Raw genomic sequence first — 22,623 nt, 5'->3', positions numbered from 1 at the left:
GGAGAAAAACCACACTGAGTCGGGAGTCTTGTGGAAGCAGGGACTCAAAGGAACTTGCTTTATTGTTAAAAGCAGTTGAGTATATAATGTTCTGGATGGAGGTGGAAATTTTAGGATGGGGGAAGAGGTAAGGGCCAATAGTAAACTGTGACTATTTAAATGATAATTCCAACTCCTGCACAGAAGTAGCAGGCAAGAAGCCATTAGGTGTCTTGCTGAGTCCTAGCTGGGCAGAAACAGGTCACTAAAGTTTAGCTAGGCTCAGGAAGCTCCACTGGGCTTCATGCCAAGGCCCCTTCACTAATATCCTATTAGCATGCGCCACCACACCCAACAAAACATATTATAAAATTACAAAAAATAACTTGTAGTATGGTAGCTCATGTCTTTTTTTTTAGTTTTATTTCTTTATTTTTCTTTTTTAAAATTTGTTTTGTACTCAGTGAATACAGTCAACTTGGTGCCATTGTTAGCCTCCTCCTTGTTCTCCCTCAACTACATGGCCCTTCCTTGTTGAGGTATATGGGTCATGCATTGTGGGGCTAGCCATCACTTATGGGTAGGAAGAAGTGTCTCTCTGTATCATGACACAACATGTGGCTGTGACATTCTTTCTGACTCCTCTCTTGCAAATTTCCCTGAGCCATATTGCATTTATTTTTAGATCTGCTTCATTGATGAGGTCTTGGGAGCCTCTTTGTCTCTGGATATCTTATTTGGTAGGAGTTGATTATTCCCTATGTCTATCTCCTTCAACATTGTGCTGGTACCAGGTGCACCAAGAAAACACCACTCTTGCTTATTTCACCAATTTTTCTTAGTTTTGGCTGGGGCCCTTTTGAGGTATGATGGCGTAGAGTCTGACACTAGCACAGGCTGTCCTGGAACTCATGCTGTAGTCCCAGGATGGCCTCTCAAACTCACAGAAGTTCTCCTTCCTATGCCTTCTAAGTGCTGGGATCAAAGACATCTTCCACCACACTGAGCTGCAGTGAACTAAACAGCCTGAGTCTGAAATCAGTGTTTCAATTTTTTTGTTGTTGTTGCTTTAATTTTTTTTATTGACAACTTCTATACTTACAGACAATAAACACTTCCCTCCCCAACTTTCCCCATCACAACTCCACTGTCCATCATAACACCACCCTCTCTTTGTTAGTCTCACTTTTGTTTTGATATCATCCTCTTTTTATCCTATTTGAGGTTCTTGAGAAGGTATTGCTAGGTACCGCAAGGTCATTGATATCAAGACCAACTTCTGTCTGGACACTTGCATTGTAAGGAGGGATACCCTTCCTTTGTCTGTTACATTTTCTCTTCCACCTTTTCACAATGGAACCTGAGCCTTGGAGGATGTGATAGAGATATTTCAGTGCTGGACATTCCTCCTTCCCTTCTTCTCAGCCTGATGTTGCCTTTTGGGTCATCCCAGTGGTCACTACCATCTGAAAAGAACAGTTTCTCTAACTGGAAGTGAGAGTACCATCAATATATGAATAAGAACATCAAGTGCAGTTCTTTCAGGCCAGTTTGCAAGAATAATATATGCATTTTCTCAGACAAGAGCAGGTATGCCCTAAGGCTCATGGCCTCCCCTGCTATAGGCTTTAGATTAGGTTTTCAATACCAGCCATGTATTCCCTCCCATAAAGTGGGACTCCAAATTAGAAAGCAGGTAGTTTACCCAGAGCAGACATGCTACTATTGCACTCATATGGTCATTTTGCCTGTGTGACCATACTTGAGTCTTCCAGTGTCCACTGTTTTAACCATTGGTGACTTCTCTTGTCCATATGGCTGCATGCAATGCAACTTTTTTTCCAGCTTTTAGTTGGATGGGCTACAGAGAGATTTTCAGCTCAGCATCAGATGATTTTTCAGTGACCTTGTCACCCAGGAAAGTGAAGCCTTCAGAATTTCTCTAAAGGTTTTTGTCTTTTCTAGATTTATTGCTATTATTTTTGAGACAGTCTGTCCTGGATTCCAGGCTAAGGATAACCTTGAGATTCTGATCCTATTCTTTTAGCTCCTGAGTGCTGGGTAAACTGGCATGCACCCTCACATTTGGTTTATGTAATACTGAGGATCCAACACAGGGTTTGTACATGGTAAGCAAGCACTCTACTAACTGAGCTACAGTCTTGTAGGGAGCCAATGCAGACGCCATTACAAGATGATGCTGGCTTCCCGCCAGTCTTGAGGTAAATACTTCCTCATTTAGGCAGCAACCTCCCTTGAGGTTGTGCATGCGCTTGATGCACCTTGTCCTGAGCCTATCCCGTGGCTCCTGTGGGTGGGTGAGCCTATGAAAGCCAATCAGCAGGCATCCCATAGTATTCTGCCCTATAAAAGCGGCTACACTCCTGCGCCCCTCACCCCTTGCCATCAACTTTCCTGTTAACCAAGAGGCTCTCCAATAAAGTGTGATCGAGAAGGATCTTCGTCTGGTGGTTGTTCTTTCCCTGCAGGACAGGGGCTCGCCCCAAAGTGGTACCGAAACCTGGGAATGCCGGGTCACTGGGCGAGGGGCCGAAGAGGATCCAGAACTTGACACACGGAGAGGAAGACGTCGGAGAGGAAGACGTTGGTAAGTCATCCCCAGTCATAATGTTTTTTTACTTAGATCCCTACCTGGTTCTTCTTATTTTCATTCCTGTGTGGTTTGTTGTCTTTGTCGTTTGCTGTGAGTGCAACATGGGCAATTCTCAGGGTGCGAGTTTTGTGACTGTTGACTTTGTCCAGCCGATAAAGGAATTGCTTAAGCAGAGGGACATTAGGGTCTCCTCTGCAACAATTAAAAAGATTGTTAAAGACCTAGATACAATTGCGCCCTGGTTTGCGGTCTCGGGGGACCTTTCTCTCCCTACTTGGGAGAAATTAGGTAGAGAATTGGAGGCAGCAAAACAAGAGGACAGAATTGGTAAGGGTACACTGCCGTTTTGGCGGCTGATTCACTCTTGCTTAAGTAAAGAAAACCACATGGAACTTATTAGAAGGGGACGGGAAGTTCTCGCAAGGCATCAGGATAGCCTTTCTGAGTCAGATTCAAATGGGGAGTCAAAAACTAGGCCTAGAAAAAGAAAAAAAAATAAAAAAGAAGGGATTAAACAAAGAAAAAAGTTTACAAGATGAGCTCAGAGAAACAGGTAAAATCTATAATTGCCACCACCCCCCCCCCCCAGGGGGAAAGAGGAGCCTTTAACAGGCTCTATCCTCCCATTGAGGAGCTTACACATGCAAATGTACTTGACACAGATAAGGAGGCTAGCTCCGATTCTGCAGAGGAGGAAGAAGAAGAATTATTTAAAGGGGAAGAGGAAAGACTAAAGGAGGCCACCGCCTGTTATAAAAGGGAGCAGACAAAGGGGCCTAAAGGCCAAGGGTGTAGTCCTTTACAGTCCCTAGAGCCTTCCGCACCCCCACCCTATAACTCCCCTGGGGACACATGCTGCTTCATTAAAACCTCCCCTGGGGACACATGCCGCTTCATTAAAACAAAAACCTGGTCGCGGCTGGCCTCCGCTAGGAGGGGCTTCTATTATGGCTTCAAGAGAAAGAAGAGAAAAAGAAAAAAAACTCCTTGGGAGCCCGCACTCTCCAATATTTTCCGCAGCTGGTAGCCCAACAGGCTTGTTTGGGGCTTAAATATTGCTTAATACACTTTACAAAGCTGCCTGACAAACTCATCATCCCCTATACTAAGGAACAGGTAGAAGTTTTGTCTGGCATTGTGGATGATTGGAGCATTCTCATGTGTGCTTTCCCAAATGTCATAGATAATCATTATCCAAAGAGCCATATTTTGTCCTTTATTGAAAATAATCTGGTTTACTTTCCTAAAATCACTGTTCAGGAGCCTATTACATCAGCCCCTGCCATCTTTACTGATGGTTCAAAGTCTGGTCATGGGGCCTACTTGGTACAGGGCTCGGAGCCTATAGTAAGAATGTTTAGACCTGATTCCCCTCAAATTGTTGAATGCCTAATTGTTTTGGAGGTCTTTCAGACATTCTCTACTTCTTTTAACTTGTTCACGGATTCCCTATATGCAGCTAATGCGGTTGCTGGCCTAGAGATTGCCACTTCGGTTCGCTCTACTAGTCTAGTGTCTAATATTCTTTTACAACTTCAGTCTTTAATTTTACAGCGAACTTGCCCTTTCTATGTAACTCATATTCGGGCACATTCATTACTGCCTGGCCCCTTATCACAGGCTAATGACCTCATGGACCAGGCCACTAGGCTCGCCATGATTTCTCTGGAAGATACAAAAGCTTCAGCTACTGAATTCCATAGATTATATCATGTTCCTGCAAACACCTTGAGAAAAAAATTTTTCTATTTCCAGAAATGAAGCACGAGACATTGTAAAATCTTGTCAGTCTTGTGTCACCTTTTTACCCTCCCCACATGTGGGCATTAACCCTCGAGGCCTACATCCTGGAGACCTTTGGCAAATGGATGTGACACATCTTCCAGAGTTTGGAAGATTAAAATACCTACATGTCTCAGTGGACACGTGCTCAGGTATTATTTTTGCCTCACCATTGGCAGGTGAGAAGGTCTGTCATGTAAAAACTCACTGCCTAGAGGCCTGGGCTGCTTGGGGAAAGCCACACCGCCTAAAAACTGATAATGGCCCAGCGTACTCATATGGTGGCTTTCGAGCCTTCTGTGCCCAAATGCAGGTTGCACATACCACTGGCCTTCCTTACAACCCACAAGGTCAAGGTATAGTAGAAAGAGCCAATAAAAGTCTAAAAGCTCTTTTATTTAAACAAAAAGGGGGTATAGCGGAAAATGCAACTCCCAAGGAAAGAGTGTCTTTAGCCCTTTTTACCCTTAATTTTTTAATCTTGGATAATAATAATAAATCTGCAGCTGACAGGCACAGTCAACATGTGATTCAATCATCTAGTGAGATGGTGTTGTGGAAGGATGTCTTAGATAATAAATGGAAAGGACCGGATCTTGTTGTGATAAGATCCAGGGGAGCTGTTTGTGTTTTTCCACAGGAACAGGATTCCCCTCATTGGGTTCCAGCCCGGCTGGTGAGGACAGTCAAGCGATCTCCGGAGGAGGGTCCAGGAGACAGTGATGTTCATCAGGGTGGAGATGATGAAGGTCTTGTGGATAATCTTCCTCCTGTGCCTGGAATCCATGAATCAAGTGGAAGAGGAAGGGACACAAGATGAAGGGGCGTCTTGGAAGCGCCTCAATACATCTGGGGGTGTTAATGACATTGGACATGGCTGTGGGAGGAATACTTCCTTTGCCCCTGCGCTGGTGTGTGTTCATCCACCGTTTCTGTTCGTTCTTAGTAACTTCTCTTTTAGTAATTGCACCAATGCTTCCTGCTATCTGTCATTTTAAGGAAGGGGTAGGAGTGGGAATGTTCCTAGTGTGCTGCCTGGGAGGATGCATACTTTGCCTCTAGTTGATTTGCCGCCTACGAACCCAAACCAAGAGGGACAAGGTGGTCATTTCTCAAGCGCTTGCTGCCTTGGAAAGTGGTTCCTCCCCCCAAATTTGGCTGTCAGCTTTAAAAGGCATATAGCTCCCCTGGCCCTTGCACCCTCAGTGTCTCAGAGTACCCATTGCACGAGGATGGGCAGGGATCTGGTAGCTTTCATTTGACCGCCGCCTTTGCACTCTCAGGGGATCTGTCCCATTGCACTGAGGAAGGGGAGGTTGAACTTCTTCCCTTGATCGGTCAACACATCATGAGGTGCGGACCTGATCGGGAAGGTGGCTATTTTTCTGAGCTATACCATAAGTTAATAAAAAGGGGGGAACTGTAGGGAGCCAATGCAGACGCCATTACAAGATGATGCTGGCTTCCTGCCAGTCTTGAGGTAAATACTTCCTCATTTAGGCAGCAACCTCCCTTGAGGTTGTGCATGTGCTTGATGCACTTTGTCCTGAGCCTATCCGTGGCTCCTGTGGGTGGGTGAGCCTATGGCAGCCAATCAGCAGGCGTCCCATAGTATTCTGCCCTATAAAAGCGGCTACACTCCTGCTCCCCTCGCCCCTCGCCATCAACTTTCCTGTTAACCAAGAGGCTCTCCAATAAAGTGTGATCGAGAAGGATCTTCGTCTGGTGGTCATTCTTTCCCTGCAGGACAGGGGCTCGCCCCACATTCTCAGCCTGTTGTTTTTGTTTTGTGATATAGAGACTCACTCTGTAACCCAGGCTATTCTTGAACACACAGCTGTCCAGCTGTCCTCCTGCCTTAGCCTTTCAAGTTCTGGTATTGTAATTATGAGCCCCCCCACTGCCTGTAGATTAGTGTTTATAGGATTTTTTTTTTCTTATACTTCCTGTCTTGCATGGACATGCTGTGATTACACATGGGCTCTACTAAATCTAGCTTTATGTCTATTTCAGAATCTTATCTCAGTTGTCAGCCTTTCACAACAATTGCATTTTCAATCTCCCCAGTCCTAATAGCAAGTTCATTTTTCCAGCTGGGATATGGGGAGATGATACAAAAATATTATACTGTAATACTATACTGTATTAAAATATTCAGGCAGCAAGGTATCTGAATAACAACGGACCATTTTGCTATGTAAGTGCTATCACTATCTCAGAGACTTTGTATGAATCAATGCATTGATCAGAAAAGTTTCATGTTTTTTTTTCTTTTCAGTGATGCAGGGTCTCACTAAAGCCCAGGGTGACTTGGACACCCTCTGTAGTCCCAGAATGCCTGGAACTCATAGAGATCCTCCTCATTCCTCAGTGTCCTTAGTGCTTGGGTTAAAGACATGCACAACCACACTCCACTAGAAAAAGCTCATTTCCATAAATGCTTAAAACAATTTTGTCCTTGTGTCCCAGAGTACAGAAATTAACATATTTGTTTCAATCTTTCTTTCCAGTCTACTCTAGCCAGATCCTTTTTGATAATAGTACATCACTATGTTTCAGTAACTCTAATGGTGTGAATTTTGACTTTTTCACAGCAGGCACTTAAACTTTCCTGGTGGCTATATACTTAAAAAATACATGCACACCCAAACCTATGATTTGGCATAATAATCTTAAATAAAATTGGGTCCAAAATGCTTTAGGTCCAGTTAGGTATTGTTGCCATCTGAAGACAGTAAAATGGGATCAAAACACTTGTGAAACATGATCAATTACTTTGAATATCCACCTATGAATACAATATTTCAATATAAACATGTCATTTCAATTGATATTCACTATATTCTCAATGATTACTAAACACAAATTACCTCTTTCTTTCTTTGTTTCTTTCTTTCTTTCTTTTGGTACACAGAGTAACGACATTAATACAAAACATAATAGGGCTGTAGAGATGGCTTAGTGGTTAAGCGCTTGCCTGGGAAGCCTAAGTACCCCAGATTGAGGCTCAATTCCCCTGGACCTATGTTACCCAGATGAACATGGGGGCACATGTGTCTGGAGTTAGTTTGCAGTGGCTGGAAGCCCTGGCACACCCATTCTTTCTCTCTTTATATCTGCCTTTCTCTTTCTCTGTCTCTCACTCTAAAATCAATAAATAAAAATGAAAGAAAGCCAGAATAATTCAAAATTAGTGAGTAGATACCATTTGAAGTAAAGGGAAAATAGTCCTTTACCTATCAAGCTTTACTTCTTTTTCTTTTGAGACATACCAATGTGCCATTGTCTGGCCTTTAATTTCTGATCCTTCTGCCTGAGCTTCTTAAGTGCTCGTATTACAGGTATGTTCTACCGTACCTGGCTGTATAAGCCTTTTATTCCATGGGTCTGTATGTACATGTGTGTAGATGCAAGCCTTGTGTACATGCATGCAGAATATGGAGAAGAATCTTGGGTGTCCTCTATTCATCTGCAGGTTTTTGTTAAATGGATTCTTTCACAGACACCACTGAGCCCCAGCAATTCTTCAGTCTCCACTCATCAAAAGGAATGGGGTTAAAGCTGTGAATGGACATACCCAATTGTTTATGTGGATTCTTGAGTATGGAACTCAGACAAATCACGACCTCAGAGCTTATGTGGCAACCATTCTTAGTCACTGAGCCATCCCCCCAGGCCTCTGTGGAAAGCCTTTTGGCATCTAATTTAGTGACCCCAATATTTTGAAAAATGAAATTACTTTAAGAGGGTGATATTTAAAGGCAATTCTCTATTCACTAAAAATTATCAATTATTAATAAAGATTTAAGTGGAACTTAAATGTAGAAGTAACATTAGGAAGTTTATATTAGAGGTTGGAAAGCTGACTCATATGATACATGTGTTTCCTGTACAGGCATGATGGACTGAGGAGTCCTGAAAATGACCAAGTTCCAGAATCCGTGGAACAGCCTGGCTCCTAAAATACAGCAAGCTTTGAATGAAGCAGGAACCCCAATATTCTACTCTGGCCACTGCAGAAAAGCAGTACTCCCCTCAGACAAGTGCAGATGAATTCTGTGAAACTGACTTTACACAGGTTATAAGGAATAGAACCTGAGCCAACAGGGTTTGCAAGCAAGTACCTCTAACCTCCCAGCCACCTTCCAAGGTGCTGATCCAAATTTCTTACAGAAATAATGCCTGGGCAAGAGGATTGCTTCTTTTCCTAAGCCAAAATAAAAATAAGTAAATAATCAGTTTTTTTTCTTTGTACCCAGGTTAATTCTCAATATTTGCTGTTAATGGTCATGTTATGGCATCAACATCCTTTTTATTTCTGTGATCTTGCACTTGATTGTTTTCACTTGCTGTACATTTATGATGGCTTATATTGGTTGGCATCAAGGCAGGATTTAGTATCACCTGATAGGACTTATGCAGATTAGTGTAGAGTAAGGCTGCACCATTCCATGGGCTGTAGTTCCGGGCTGTATTACAAAGAAGAGAGCTGGCTGAGCACCAGCATTCATTACTTTCTGCTTCCTTTATGTGGATTGCATGTGACCAATTGCCTCAAGATCCTGTTGCCATGCCTTTCATACCAGGATGGGCAATAACATGGAATTGTAAATTGAGTGAAACCCTTCCTCCTTTAAAGTTTGGTTGACTTGTTTTTGTGGTTGGATATCATTCTAGTACTGACTTTCCTGGAACTTATTCTGTAGTCCCAAGCTGGCCTTGAACTCCTGGTGATCCTCCTACCTCTAAAGCCTGATTGTTGGATTAAATGAATGCTCCCAAAATGCCCAACTACATTTAAGCCTACATTTGTCAGGTATTTTGTCCCATTGTTGGCTAACTACAGAGCTCCAGGGATCCTTCAGATATTGCTACCCCGGGGCTGGTTTAGACTGCATGCCTCCACACCTCGCATTTATGTAGGTATTGGGAATCAAACTCAGGTTCTCATTCTTGCAAGATAAGCATTTTACCTACTATTTCTATAGCCTCTTGATTTTACAATTTATTGGTCACAATTTCTTGTCTTTCAATGGGCAGTAGGGTGGAGTATGTATGGTGTGTTATATACAAAATTTACAAAAGCACTTTCAGTGTTAAATAAGCATGTCTGAATAATCAGACCAAGATTATTTTTGCTTGTTTGTTTTTATTTATTTTCATTAGTTGTGTACATATTCAGTGTGTAAACAGTCATGTTGCTACCATCTTTAGCCTCCTCCCTGTCCTCCCTCTTCCAAAGGGACCCTCCTAGCTTGGGATTATGGGTTATTCATTGTAGGGGTAGCCAGCAGTTATGGAGAAGCAATATCTCTGTGCATAATGTCCCAACTTGTGTGCCTCTTTCCACCTCCTCTTCCATGAATTTCCCTGAGTCATGTTGGGTTCATTTTAGATCTACTGCATAGATGAAGTCTTGGGAACCTCTGTGTCTCTGGATGTCTGGTTTTGGAGGAGTTGGGTATTCTCTGTGTATATCTCCTTCACCCTTGTGCTGATACCAGGTTCACCAGGAAAGCAGAACTCTTCCTTACGTCCCCAATTCCTCTATGGTTTCAGCTGAAGCCCTACTGAGTTGCACTGGGCTGATTCTCTCCTCATGTTCTCTGTCCGGCTAAAAAAGAGAAATAGAATCTCCTCTGGAGAATGAGGTCAGCACCAGGTAATTGGTATAAACATTATTAGTTTAGAGAGAATTAATAGGTGTACGCCCTTTTGTAGCCTGAGATTGGTGGAAGCTGGATATTGTAAAACAAACTTGTTTTTTGTTTGTTTGTTTGTTTGTTTGTTTGTTTGTTTGTTTTGATATGGTTCTGACTTGTTTCCCAGTCCCACCTATGTCTTCTGTTCCACTGAGAAAATCTATTAGCCAATTCAAGAGCAGTTGATTACCCACCATGGCTGTGTGCCACTATTGCACTTGAGTGAGTATCACATCAGATTGTTTGCTGCTGAGTAGCTTACAGAACAAGTTGCTTGGACAGATGTTGGGCATTTTCCCCTAGTCACTAATGTAGCACCTTCTGGCATGAAACAAGCTAACTCTCTGGGAGCTGATTCTCTTCCAGACTAGCGAGGACTCTCAATTTCCCTACTAACAGCCTATGGTGCTTTGGCAGTAGGGTCTTACCATTAACCTTTGATGGGTAACCAAGTGCTCTCATGGATGTCTTCTTTTGGGAAACCTTGTAGGTCTCTTTGATCAACATTCATTGTGGCTATTAAACTCATCCTGGTACTGTTATTTTTAGGCCAGCACAAAGAGAAAAGAAGGAAGACAAAGATAGGTAATATACAAGAGAAAGAAAGGAAAGAGAGAGGCAAAGATTAAGATTAGTCTTCATCCTGCCCTCTAAAGCACCCTTTGATTCAGGTGTTCCCTCTAAGGACCTGATGAGGGTTGAACCTTTTACTCTGTCTTTGAGGATATAGGATTTTGTGGTACCAGTTCCATTTGGGTCCAGTCGAGTGCCCCTCTTATTCTCCCTTCCAGCCCGCCCTTACCTTTGTCCAGTTTTTGAGATGCCAATTAGCTGTGTCAGCATATCAGGTAGATTCAGGTTAGGAGCCACAGATGAATGAGACCATGCAACGATTGTCTTTCTGTGATTGGATGAGTTCACTGAGAATGATCTGTTCTAACTACAACCATTTTTCCTTCAAGTTTCATTGTGTCATTTTTCCTTTCTGCTGTGTAGAATTCCATCAAGTTGATATACCACATTTTGGTTATCCATTCATCTAATGATGGACATTTGGGTTGGTTCCAGTTTTTAGCTTTATGACTTGAGCAGCTATATACAGGATTGATTGAACTGAGCCATAGAGTTATTAGGGTAAATGCCCAGTAAGGGAACAACTTGGTCTTTTGGTGCCTCTATAATCAACCTTTTCATGAGTCTCTGTATTGGTTTTCATAGCAATTGTTCCATCTTACATTTTCACTGACAATGAATGTTGGTTCCTTTTTCTCTACATCCTCAACAACATTTGTTTTCCTTTTTTTTTTTTTTTTTAAGTTTGCTACCCTTACTGAGGTAAAGTGGAATGTCATATTTGTTTGAATGTGCTTTTCCCTCATGGTTAAGATTGTTCAATATTTTCTAAAGTGTTTACTTCTCTGCCCTATTTTGTGAGTGAGTTGCTTGACTATATTGTTTAGGTTTTTGGTTTCTTTATAGATTTTAGAAATTAGGCCTCTGTCACTTATATAGCCAGCGTCACTACAGAGTGGGGAGCCAGTGCTGTGCATTCTAAGAAAGGCTAGTCAGTTTTAAGACCTCACAGAATTTACTTCTCTTCATAAAACACATGTTACTTTAAAAGCAGGCTACCATTTTCATTAGTAAACAGCATTTGATATATAAAGTCCTTAAATCAGGCTTAGTAAAACTTGATCCTCCAATAGGAGGAGGACACACAAAATTTTGCATTGCTGTAGCCAGTCAGATGTAGTATGTGAGGCCCTCCCAGGACTTAACAATTCCCCACCGTGAGGGGTATTTATTGCGTTTGTTACTGAACAGAAAAGTCCGACAGCTAGGATCACTGTGCTCATCAGTCTTTTCTGGTGATTTTTATCCCATGGTTACCAACACAGTGTCTGCAGGATGAGCTGACTGGCAGCAGCATATAAAGGCAGTTAGACTAAGTCTCCCCTTATTACAGATATTGGAATTCTACTGTTACATGGGCAAGTCAATCAAGAGGGCTGAGACAACAGCTGGGCATATTTTAATGTGTTTATTTCTAGTTTGTCTTTGTGAAAAGGTTGTGAGAAGAGAGTCCTATCAATAGTAAAAAGAGCTCCATGGCCTGAAGAAAAAGGTGTCAATACATCTGTAAACAAGGTAAGTTACTCAGCCTATCCGAGGACAAAAGTAAAGTCACAGATTAGACACTTGTGCACTGCTAGAGTCGGTAGTGGGAAGCGCTTCATCTCAAGTGTTGGTGGCTACAGTAGCTAGAAGAAGCATCAGCTCTCACTTCCATGCCTTCTACCTCGCCCAACCCCCCCCAAAACAAAAAAAAAAAAAAAAAAAAAAAAAAACATCAGAGGAATCCAGCATCATGGGAAGGTACTGGAAGTAGACTATAAAGTTCCAAAGTTGACCAAGCGCTTTACATTCAGGTATATGGAAGCATAGTGGATTCAGCTCCTCTGAATCCTAAAGGACACTGAGACGGGATAACCACATGAGGAAATAGTCTTTGTTTTAAAGGTGAATCAGCAACAAAAACAACCTGTCCGTGGGCTAGAGAGATGGCTTAGCGGTTAAGCGCTTGCCTGTGAAGCCTAAGGATCCCGGTTCGAGGCTCGATTCCCCAGGACCCACGTTAGCCAGATGCACAAGGGGGGTGCACGCGTCTGGAGTTCGTTTGCAGTGGCTGGAAGCCCTGGCACGCCCATTTTCTCTCTCTCTCTCCCTCTATCTGTCTTTCTCTCTGTGTCTGTCGCTCTCAAATAAATAAATAAACAATGAATAAAAAAATTAAAAAAAAACTTGTCCAAATGACAGCCCTCACCAGGAAGATAAACTCAAAGGGCCGGCTGGCCTCACTGAGACAGCAGGTGAGACTTTCTTCCTGTAGGCTGCCCTGGGTAAACCAGAGGGGCTAGCAGGCAGCAGAAAAGAAATCTTGTCCAAGACATGCATAGTTGTTTTAAAGGTGACCCTGAACCCTGAAAACAACTCATTTTCACAGGGAATTATGTACGTTGGCTCACTTGAAGCCTAGTTTTTACCACTGATTTGAACTAAACCCAATTAAAGGTCATGCAGGCAATAATAAATTAAAACAGTAAGGAACAGATGGTTATATGGGTTATAGTAGAAAATGAATCCTTATCACTATTTAGTGTGTTTTGTATAGAAAGGGGAATAGAGGAAGAATATTTTCATTATGGCTTTGGGATGGAAGCACTTGAGGAACTACTGCCCCCTCCCTAAAAAACAAAGTCCTGGGGGCAGAGACAGTACCAGGAAGCAATCTAGCCTCCCGCCTACCCCGCCCCCACAGCCATGCCCGGAGGCTGCGGTCCAGTGGCCCGTGCTTCCCAAGGCTGCCAAGGAAACAGCTGCACCGGGTCCCTCCAGTAGATCTGAGTGCCCAGGCTGGGAGGAGAGAGAGAGAGAAAGAAAACAAGAGAGCGGGGGGGGGGGGGGGGGGTGTTGGGAGGGAGAGAGGAGAGAAAGAGAGCCCTTGGGTGGATGGCGAGCATCCAGGTCTTCCTTGATCAGGGCAGTCAGTGCCAATCTCAGGCTCACCACCGGGGCACCGCCACTCTAAGGGAAGACCTTGGGCCCTGGGTAGGGTTCTCCCTCACACCAGAAGTCATCAGCTTGCGGGGTCTCCAAGAGCCACACCTCTCTGGGCAGGTCACAGGCCGAGCTTGAGGCTCAGGTCTCCTTGGGTCTGACGGGCTCCAGCATTCGGTAGTAGTGACAGTCCCTGCCTTCGTCCGGGTCGTAGGGCGGGGCCAGGATGTCCAGGAAGGCGGCGGGCCCGTCCACGGCGTCGATCTGGTGCAGGTTGTCCCGGTGAGGCGTGAGGATGCACGGACCGCTGGCTTCGGTGTACTCGGCCCGGGAGCGCAGCACTCCGGGGCGCGCGGCCTCGCGCTCGCGGGGTTGCAGCGGGGGCTCGAACTGCTGCTCGGGAGGCGGCGCCCGGGGCCGCTGCTCGCCGGCCGCAGCCTCCAGCTTGTCCATGCAGCTGATGCGCACCGTGCCGTAGAGCACCTTGAGCATGCCGTGCATGCCCGGGTGGTCGTGCAGCGGGATGGACGTGCCGCTCTTGAGCAGGAACACGCCGAGGCTGAAGCCGTCCGTCTAGTAGATGTGCATGTAGGTCACGGGCGGCAGGTGCGGCGGCAGCGGCTGCTGGGGGGGCCTGGCGCAGGGCGATGTTGAGGTCCTCGGCGCGGACCTGGGTCAGCAGGTGCTTCAGCTTGCTCAGGTTCTCCGGGAACCCGGCGCCCGAGGCCGGCTCGGGGCCCGATGCCGCTCCGCCCCGGAAGGTGAGGCAAGCCTGCCGGGCGATGCGCTGGATAAGGGAGGCCATGTTGTCCCGGGGCATGCTCTGCGGCTCCTCCGAGGGCCCAGGCCGGCTTCCCGCTCCTCCTCCGCCACCTTTCCGCCTCCCCTTGCGATCTCCCGTGTCCACCAAGGTTGCCAGCAAAGCCCCCGGCGAGGCCCCGCAACTCCAGGACCAGTCAGAGTGTTCCTCCGCGGAGCCCACAACCCGCACCGGGGCCCCTCGCCTCTTATCCCTCCTGCCCTTCCCCCGACCGCTGTGAGTCCAGCAGTCCAAACTCACACTCGCCTAGAAGGTGCGAGGAGCCGCCCTGGCCTCTTGGCTCCCAGCGCTTCATTCCTGGGGCCCTACCTACGACGACGGTGGTGACCTTTATCCTGATCTTAATGGAAATTCCTTAAGTTTCTCTGCATTAAGTATTATCTGGGGTTTGGAGCTTTATATATAGCCTTTATTGCGTTGATATATGACTATTCTATCCAATGTCTTGATAATGAAGTGATGGTGTATTTTGTCCAAGGCCTTTTCTTAATCTATTGAAATAATCATTTGGCTTTTGTGTCTAGGCTTATTTATGTGGTATATTACATTAACATATTTATATATGTTGAACTACTACTGTGTTCCTGGAGATAAGGCCTACTTGACCAAGGTGGATAATGCTTTTGATGTGTTGTTGAATTTGGTTTGCAAGGATTTTATTCAGGATTTTTGTGATTTTCATCAGTGAAATAGGCCTATAGTTTTCTTGTGGCAATTCTGCCTGCTTTTGGTATTAGTGTGATACCAGCTACATAAAACGAATTGGGGAGCTTTCTCTGTTCTATGACTGTGTGGCACAGCTTGAGAAAAATTGGTTTTACTTTTTCCATGAAGGTTTGACAGAATTCAGCTAAGAAGCCAGTTGGTCCTGCATGCCTTTTGGGGAGTCTTTTGATTACACTTTCAATCTTGGTGTCTGTGGTAGGTTTTCTTAGGATATTAATCACCTCTGAGTTTAACTTGGGTAAGTGGTATGTGTCCAGGAAATCATTCATTTCCTCCATATTATCCAGGTTTGCTGGTAGTACATGAGGAACAGTTGGGTGGGACTGCTGCTGGGATGGCATCTGGGACTTGTGGGCTACCTGGTACTGTGGGAATCTGCAGATTCCCTACATTGCTTCCCTATGTCCTCCCATTAGAGGTTCACTAGGATTTGCAAACCCCTTTAAAACCCCCAAAGAACCCCAAAGAGCATGCCTTTCTTCCCTAAAAAATGAGGCATGGTTAGGCTGATGTCATCTTGACTGGAAGCACCCAAGTGATTTCTTTCTTTAATTATTTTTTTAAACACTGAAGAGAGTAGAAGCGTTCTAGCTTGCTTACTGTTTTTCCATGGCACAGACTTGGGAACTTGCTTGCCTGAAGCCCAATTACTTTTTTTTTTGTACCTTTATTATGGTGCTCACAGGACTACAGAAGAAAACAAACAAAGAAGAATTCTATTATGTCAGTTTGTCCACATTTTTCTGGTAGGCTCACACTAATCCTCAGAATATGTCTTTAATCTCAGATATATATATCTCACTCACATTAATCTGAATTGCAAATACATTTCCAACAAACATCCAAGTAAGTAGAATTCTATTTCCAGTTCTCTGGAAAGTTCCCTAATCAATATAATTACATCTGCTGCACTGTCAAATGACAAGATCATCAACTCAACAACTAAACTACAAGGAAAACTAAAATACCATTAACTTGAAAGTGACACACCTCAGGGTTTCAGAGATGCCTTAGTGGTTAAGTTTCTTGCTTGAGAAGCCAAAGGACCCAGATTTGATTCCCTGATACACTCAGACACCAGAAGCACAAGATAGTACATGGATCTGAAGTTCCTTTGCAGTGGCTGGAGGCCATGGCACACCCATTCACTTTCTCTCTCTCTCTCTTTCTTGTTCTGCTTCAGCCCTCTTTCTACATGACCCCTTCTCTCCAGCGAATAAACCTCATAGTACTGAGAAAAAAATCAATGTTGTAAGTGGTAGAATTCATCTTTTAGTTTTAGTATATTGCTACAGGCAAAATAGCATTCCATTAAAAATTATCAACTGATTTCAGTAACTGAGTAGGAAAAATTAAGAATTTCATTTTTGGGAAAATAAAATATAAAGACATATGCAGTAGTGCACACCATTAATCCCAGCATTTAGGAGGTTGGGAGGGAAGATTGTCATGTGCTTATGGGCAGACTAGGCTACAGCTGAGTTCCAGGTCAGCCTGGGCTAGCATAAGACCTTGCCTCACAAAATAAACAAAAATAAATACAAGAAGATAAAATCTAACCTCTATCTTCAGGCATGGTAATACATGTGTTTAATCCCTGCACTCAGAATGTAGAAGTAGGAGGATCTCTGTCAGTTAATGGCCCATCTAGAACCTTATAGCTTTCCAGGTCAACATGGGCTAGAGTGGGACCCTACCTAGAAAAAAAATGACCATTTTATTGCTTTGTTTTCAAATCTAGATTAAGTGTTAACTTGATTTGAAACTTATCTTCTAAGATTTGAATGTTGGAATGAGGAATCTTATGTTTGAACAGGTTATGTAAGATTATTGGTGGTGAAAAGGCCTAAGTGTGTTCAGAGGAACAGATCAAATAAAGGAAAGGTGGAGGGAGGGCTTATCAAAATCTAGAGGACATAAATAAATCATATGGAAATCTACCTTTTTGGATAGTGGAACACTCAGGAACCACAGACTGTTATTAAAATTTTTCATTGCAGGATGGGATATCGTCCAGTGACTTGTTGGCCAGGGAGGCCCCTGATGCCACCAAAACATTACAGGCCATTGCCAAGGCCCTTGGTTTCCCTCCAGGAATAGGTGGTAAGACTCTATTGCTGAAGACTCCACATACTTGGGCTGCAAAGCCACTGAGAAATCCTGCTGGAACTGAGCTGATAAACTCCCCCATGTAGACCAGCTGACAGAAAGCCACAAGAAGCCATTATACATGCAGTTCAATGGAAGAGAGAAATCACCAGTGAAAATACTCAACAGTAGACACTGAAAACCTTACATTTGGCCACAAAGGCCAAATAAGCCAACACATGCAAGAGTGGCATGTATGTCATGGTGGAAGCCAACTGCCCTCCAATTAGACTCCATGGGAGGGACTATATCCCTGGTACTGAAAAACTACAGCAGGAGTAGCCATGAGCCCTAGGGGTGTACTGTCTGCTACTGTTTAGATAAATGTATATATTAGGCTTATCAAACTGTCAAGCAAGCATTTCTCTTAGTGATCATGCTTATATATTAATGCTATTCTCACTTTTGATAGGAAATCTCTTTTCAGATTTCAGTGATGTTGGGATGACTCAGAAGGCTTCATGGTGCTGGGAAGAAGTGACAGAAGTGCTCAGCACTGCAACATCTTTATCTCACCTCCCAAGGCTCAGTGTCTATTGTGGAAGGGGTGGCAGAAAAAAATGTAAGAGCCAAAGGAAGTGTAGGACTCCTTACAATGTGCTTCCCCCAAACACAAAATGGCCTGGATATCCATAACCTCACAGTGAATGCACAACCTACACAAGACCATCATAATTGGAGGAAGAGATCATGACATCAAAATAAAAGAGAGATTGATAGAGAGGGGTAGGATATGAAGGACAATGGAATTTCAACAGGAAAGTGGGAGTTGGGAAGGCATTACTATGGCATATCTTTTACAATCATTGAAGTTGCCAATAAAAAGTAATAAATAAAAATCCTGAGTAGGAAAAGTTCTTTCTCACCCAATACATTGGATTTCCCAATATCAAAGTACTTTCAAGACTTCCCTCCCAGCAGACTCTGTCTGGAGTAAAAATGTTCTAAATGGTAAAGCTGAAGAGTTACATGTGTAGGTATGATGTTCTCACATATATTGGTGGAGTTGTGAAGAGGTTGACAATGCATGCCTTTCTTCAGAGTTCTTCTTTTTACTTACTGAGCCAGGGTCTCTTACTTGAACTGAGAGCTTTCTACTTCTGCAGTTTGGCCCAGACACTCTGTCTTTGCTCTCCAGTGCTTAGACTGAAGACCAGCCACCATATCCACTGGTATTTACATGGGCACTGGGAATCATAACTCTGCATCTCATGCTTGTGCTGCAAGCGCTTCATGCACTGAAATGTCTCCTCAGATATTGTGTATGAAGTGTTCAACCATGCAATTGTGGCAAAAAAGAAAAAAGCAAGCAACACACGAGAATGCCTCCTATAGGTGTGGGGACTTGGTTCCATGACTACAAGTACTAGCTTTCATAGTCTGCTGTGCCAGGTTCAACTGCCCAGTTACCATTCAACATAAAGACAGATGTAAAAAGCACTACATGCATCTGGAGATTGTTTGCAGTAGCAAGAAATCCTGATGCACCCAGTCTCAATCTTTCTTTTGTCCAATAAATAATTTAAAGAACTTACAAAAGGAGATAACCAATGCCTGACCCTACTGTGTCCTCTGTAAGACTGTAAAGTAATATTTTTGTACTTTCAATGATCAATACAAAGACCATGATCTTGTATAAAGAAATAATTAGGAAAAAATTACCACTAAATTAAAATTATCTGCAGTAGGCTATCAACCAACCAGCATCATCAATGAAACATAGCGGCCATTTTTTTCTTTCCTTCTTTCTTCTTTTCATTATATTTTATTTATTTGAGAGAAAGAGGCAGAGGGAGAGAGAGAGAGAGATTGGCCACACCACGGCCTTCCTCCACTGCAGACAAACTCTAGAGGCATGTGTCACCTTGAGCATCTGGCTTATATGGGTCCTGGAGAATTCAATGGGTATCTTTTAGCTTTGCAGGAAAACACTTTAACCACTAAGGAATCCCTCCAGCCCTTTCTTTTTTCCTTTCTTTCTTTTCTTTTTTTTTTCTTTTTGTAATAAGGCACATAGTTGTGAGTATAAGATCAATTCATTCACTTGTGTTTGCCACAGCAACTGGTTGTTCCCCAGACAAATGGGGTGCTATTGTATTCACAAAATTCTGCCAAAGGAAGCAAAATATAGTTTCTGATAACACTAGTTTGCAATGCAGGTAAAATGCTGATCAAGTACCCTCTCCAGATGACATAAAAGCAGGAATGTAATTACAGGATATATACTCAAGATCCATATGTAATATTAACCTTGTCTCATAACAAACACCCATTGCACAATACAATTTACAAGACAATGGTGATGTAAAGAAGTACTCTTTCCAGGCAAGAGGGATGGGCTGTTCAACATATCTGCATGGTGATACAAATGTGCTCAATTGTGGACATATAAGAAATAGTAAGTCTTTTTGAAGAATATGGCATAGTGATAAAAAAGAAAAAAAAATTCCATCTGTCTTAAGCAAATGACTTGAAATTTAGAAATAGTGAAGAAAAAGATATACAGGCATTTTACCTTTATCCTAGTCTTTGTCACAAGGAGGGCACTACCATGTGCTCTTAGTCAGAGATTTTTTGTCCAGGGTTCCTGGATGGGATGACTGCTAGACAAAAGATTTGCATGTAAAGGAGTGATTGCCAGGACACTGTGCAAATGGCATGATGGCCTTAAAAGGCTACTTTTTTTGTAAAAGCATGTTTAGAAAAAAAGTTGACAAGTAAATAGAATCAAAGGAAAATATCATATTTAAGGCCATAACAGAAATATATAGACATAGATAAAGATATAAATAGATACATATGTAGATATATAGATATAAATTAGGCATAGAAATCAAGAAAGTAGCTTTTAATTCTGGTAAGTGTCAGTTGCACTATGTATGCAATGATGACCTGGAATTTCTTGATCCTTCTGCCTCCATCCTGAGTGCTAGGATTACAGGAGAATGTCTTCACATCTGATTCACTTAATAATTGGGATCAAATCAATGATCTGATTACTCAGGCCTGTAATTCCAGCTAAATTTCTTGAGGGCTGAAGTGGGAGAATGGAAAGTTCAAGGTCTTCTTGAGCTTCAATGTGAGATCAAGGTTAACTCATGCAACTAAGTGAGAGCTATCTCAGAATGAAAGGACCAGAGATAAAGGTCAATAGTTGAATACATGCTTAGCATGTGGAAGACCCCTAACTCATTCCTCAGCACTATCAAAAACAGACAAAAAACACAAATCAAAAACTTCTCAAAGGAAGAATTGTCACTATTTTCATAAAATATACTAGACATTCAATTCAAAGGTTTATTTTTAATGAATTGTTAATTTGTTTTGTTTTTCTGAGGTAGGATATTGCTGTGCCCTAGGCTGCCCTGGAATCCATTATGCAGTCTTATGCTGGACTCAAATCAAAAGCCATACTCCTAACTCTGCCACATTAGTTCAGGGATTAAAGGTGTGAACCACCACACCTTCCTATTTATTAATATAAAACTATTTTCTACATGAAGGTATCCAAATAAAAGAGAGACTAGGTAAAAGAAAGAGAGGGTAGGATGGAAAGTGGATTTGTATAGAGGACATTGCTGCTGGAACCTTGAGTTTGCCACTGAGCCATCTCCTCAGTTCTGAGATAAAGTTACTTTAGGGAAGAATGTTGTATTGGACTAAGTGCTAGCTCTTCAATGTCTCTGAAGTTTCAAAACACCAACAAACATAAAATGGAAGAGAATCATTGCAATCAAACTTTATTGGGATAATGAACACATCAAATTTTTAAATTAAGAGGTATTTCTTATTTATAAGGAAATATTTGTACTCTTTCTTTTGCGAAGACTATTTTAGAGGGTCTGGAATGATGGCTCAGTGATTAAAAGTACTTTCTTGCAGAGCTTATGAGTCTAAGTTTGCTACCTCATTGCCCACATAAATCCACAGATTGACAAACATATTAGGGGTTCATTTGCAGTTGTAAGAGGGCCTGGTATGCCTATTCTTTCCCTCTCTCAAACAAACAGAAACATTTACACAAGATTACTCCAGAGATACTGTTTTTTGTTTGTTTGTTTGTTGTTTGTTTGTTTTTTGTTTTTTTCGAGTTAGGGTCTCACTCTGGCTCAGGCTGACCTGGAATTCACTATGTAGTCTCAGGGTGGCCTCGAACTCTCGGCGATCCTCCTACCTCTGCCTCCCGAGTGCTGGGATTAAAGGCATGCGCCACCACGCCTGGCTCAGAGATACTGTTTTTAAAGCATGCATTGTTACCAATTCAGGAAAGAAAACCAAAGAGAAAACTTGATGTATTCCCAAGGAGTAAACAAACTCCTTTCTGACCATGTTGGTATTTAACACAGAAGTAGACTCCAAAACAATTTTGACATTCATTTAAAACTGGTTTTGGTTGGGACTCCAGAGATGGATGAGCAGTTAAATGTACTTGCTTGCAAAACCTGACATGGAGTTCTTTTGAAGTGGCCAGAGGCCTTGCAGTGCTTATGTACTAAAAGAAATAATTAATTAATAGAAAGGAAGGGAGAGAAGGAGCACTAGTGGAGGAATGAGGCCAGGAGGGAAGAAGATAGGAAGCATTTTTGATAAAATGACACAATGAAATTTGAGGAAAAATGGTTTAACCTGGAACAGATCATTCTCAGTTTTTCATGTTTGCATTTTCATTTTTTGTAAGTTTTTTTTTAGTTTTGTTTATTGCTTTTCAAGGTCTTACTGTAGCCCAGGCTGACCTGGAACTCTTTAGGCTGGCTTGAGCCTAAATGATCCCCCTACCTCTGCTTCTAGAGTGTTGGAATTAAAGGCATGCAGCCCCACTCTACAAATTTTCATTTATAATTGATTCATCAATCTTTATTTCAATCTTAAGTTTGATTTAAATTTATTCTTTTGCCACAGATTATGTTGAAATATTCAATGTGCCTGTAAGGCTGTAGTCTTATAGGTCCTATTATACTACTTAGTTCTCTATCTTCCAGTGGATTCTCTGGACCCTGAAAGACTATTACAGTCCCCTCTATGATAAAAATCACCAGACAGGCCCTGTGGATTCCCTTACCACCTAATCCAGTGCAAAAGTTTAGGCTATCATTTGAACAGCTATATTTTAGCCTGGTGTAGTGGTTTATGCCTTTAATCCCAGCACTCAGGAGGCAGAGGTAGGAAGATCACTGGGAGTTCAAGATCATCTTGGACTAGAGAGACCCTGTCCTGCATACAAAAGGTAGATTTTGTAATTTTATCAAAATTATCAAAAATTCTTCCTATCTTCTGAAGGAGATTTGTAAATTATG

The 22,623-nt window shown here is 42.7% G+C and overlaps 1 protein-coding gene across 1 annotated transcript; it reads right to left on the bottom strand.

The window, feature by feature from the left end:
* Positions 1-13,530: 13,530 nt before the first annotated feature.
* On the bottom strand, positions 13,531-14,455 carry LOC101598353 (2-aminoethanethiol dioxygenase). The gene is given in 2 exon segments (XM_012951949.2): positions 13,531-14,265; positions 14,267-14,455. Coding segments are annotated over 2 exon segments (792 nt in total). The 3' UTR covers positions 13,531-13,662.
* Between the last annotated feature and the right edge of the window lie 8,168 nt (positions 14,456-22,623).

The sequence above is a fragment of the Jaculus jaculus genome, chromosome Y (assembly GCF_020740685.1).
Source record: "Jaculus jaculus isolate mJacJac1 chromosome Y, mJacJac1.mat.Y.cur, whole genome shotgun sequence".
Classification (NCBI taxonomy): Eukaryota; Metazoa; Chordata; class Mammalia; order Rodentia; family Dipodidae; genus Jaculus; species Jaculus jaculus.
This window is presented reverse-complemented; position numbering and strand designations above follow the sequence as displayed.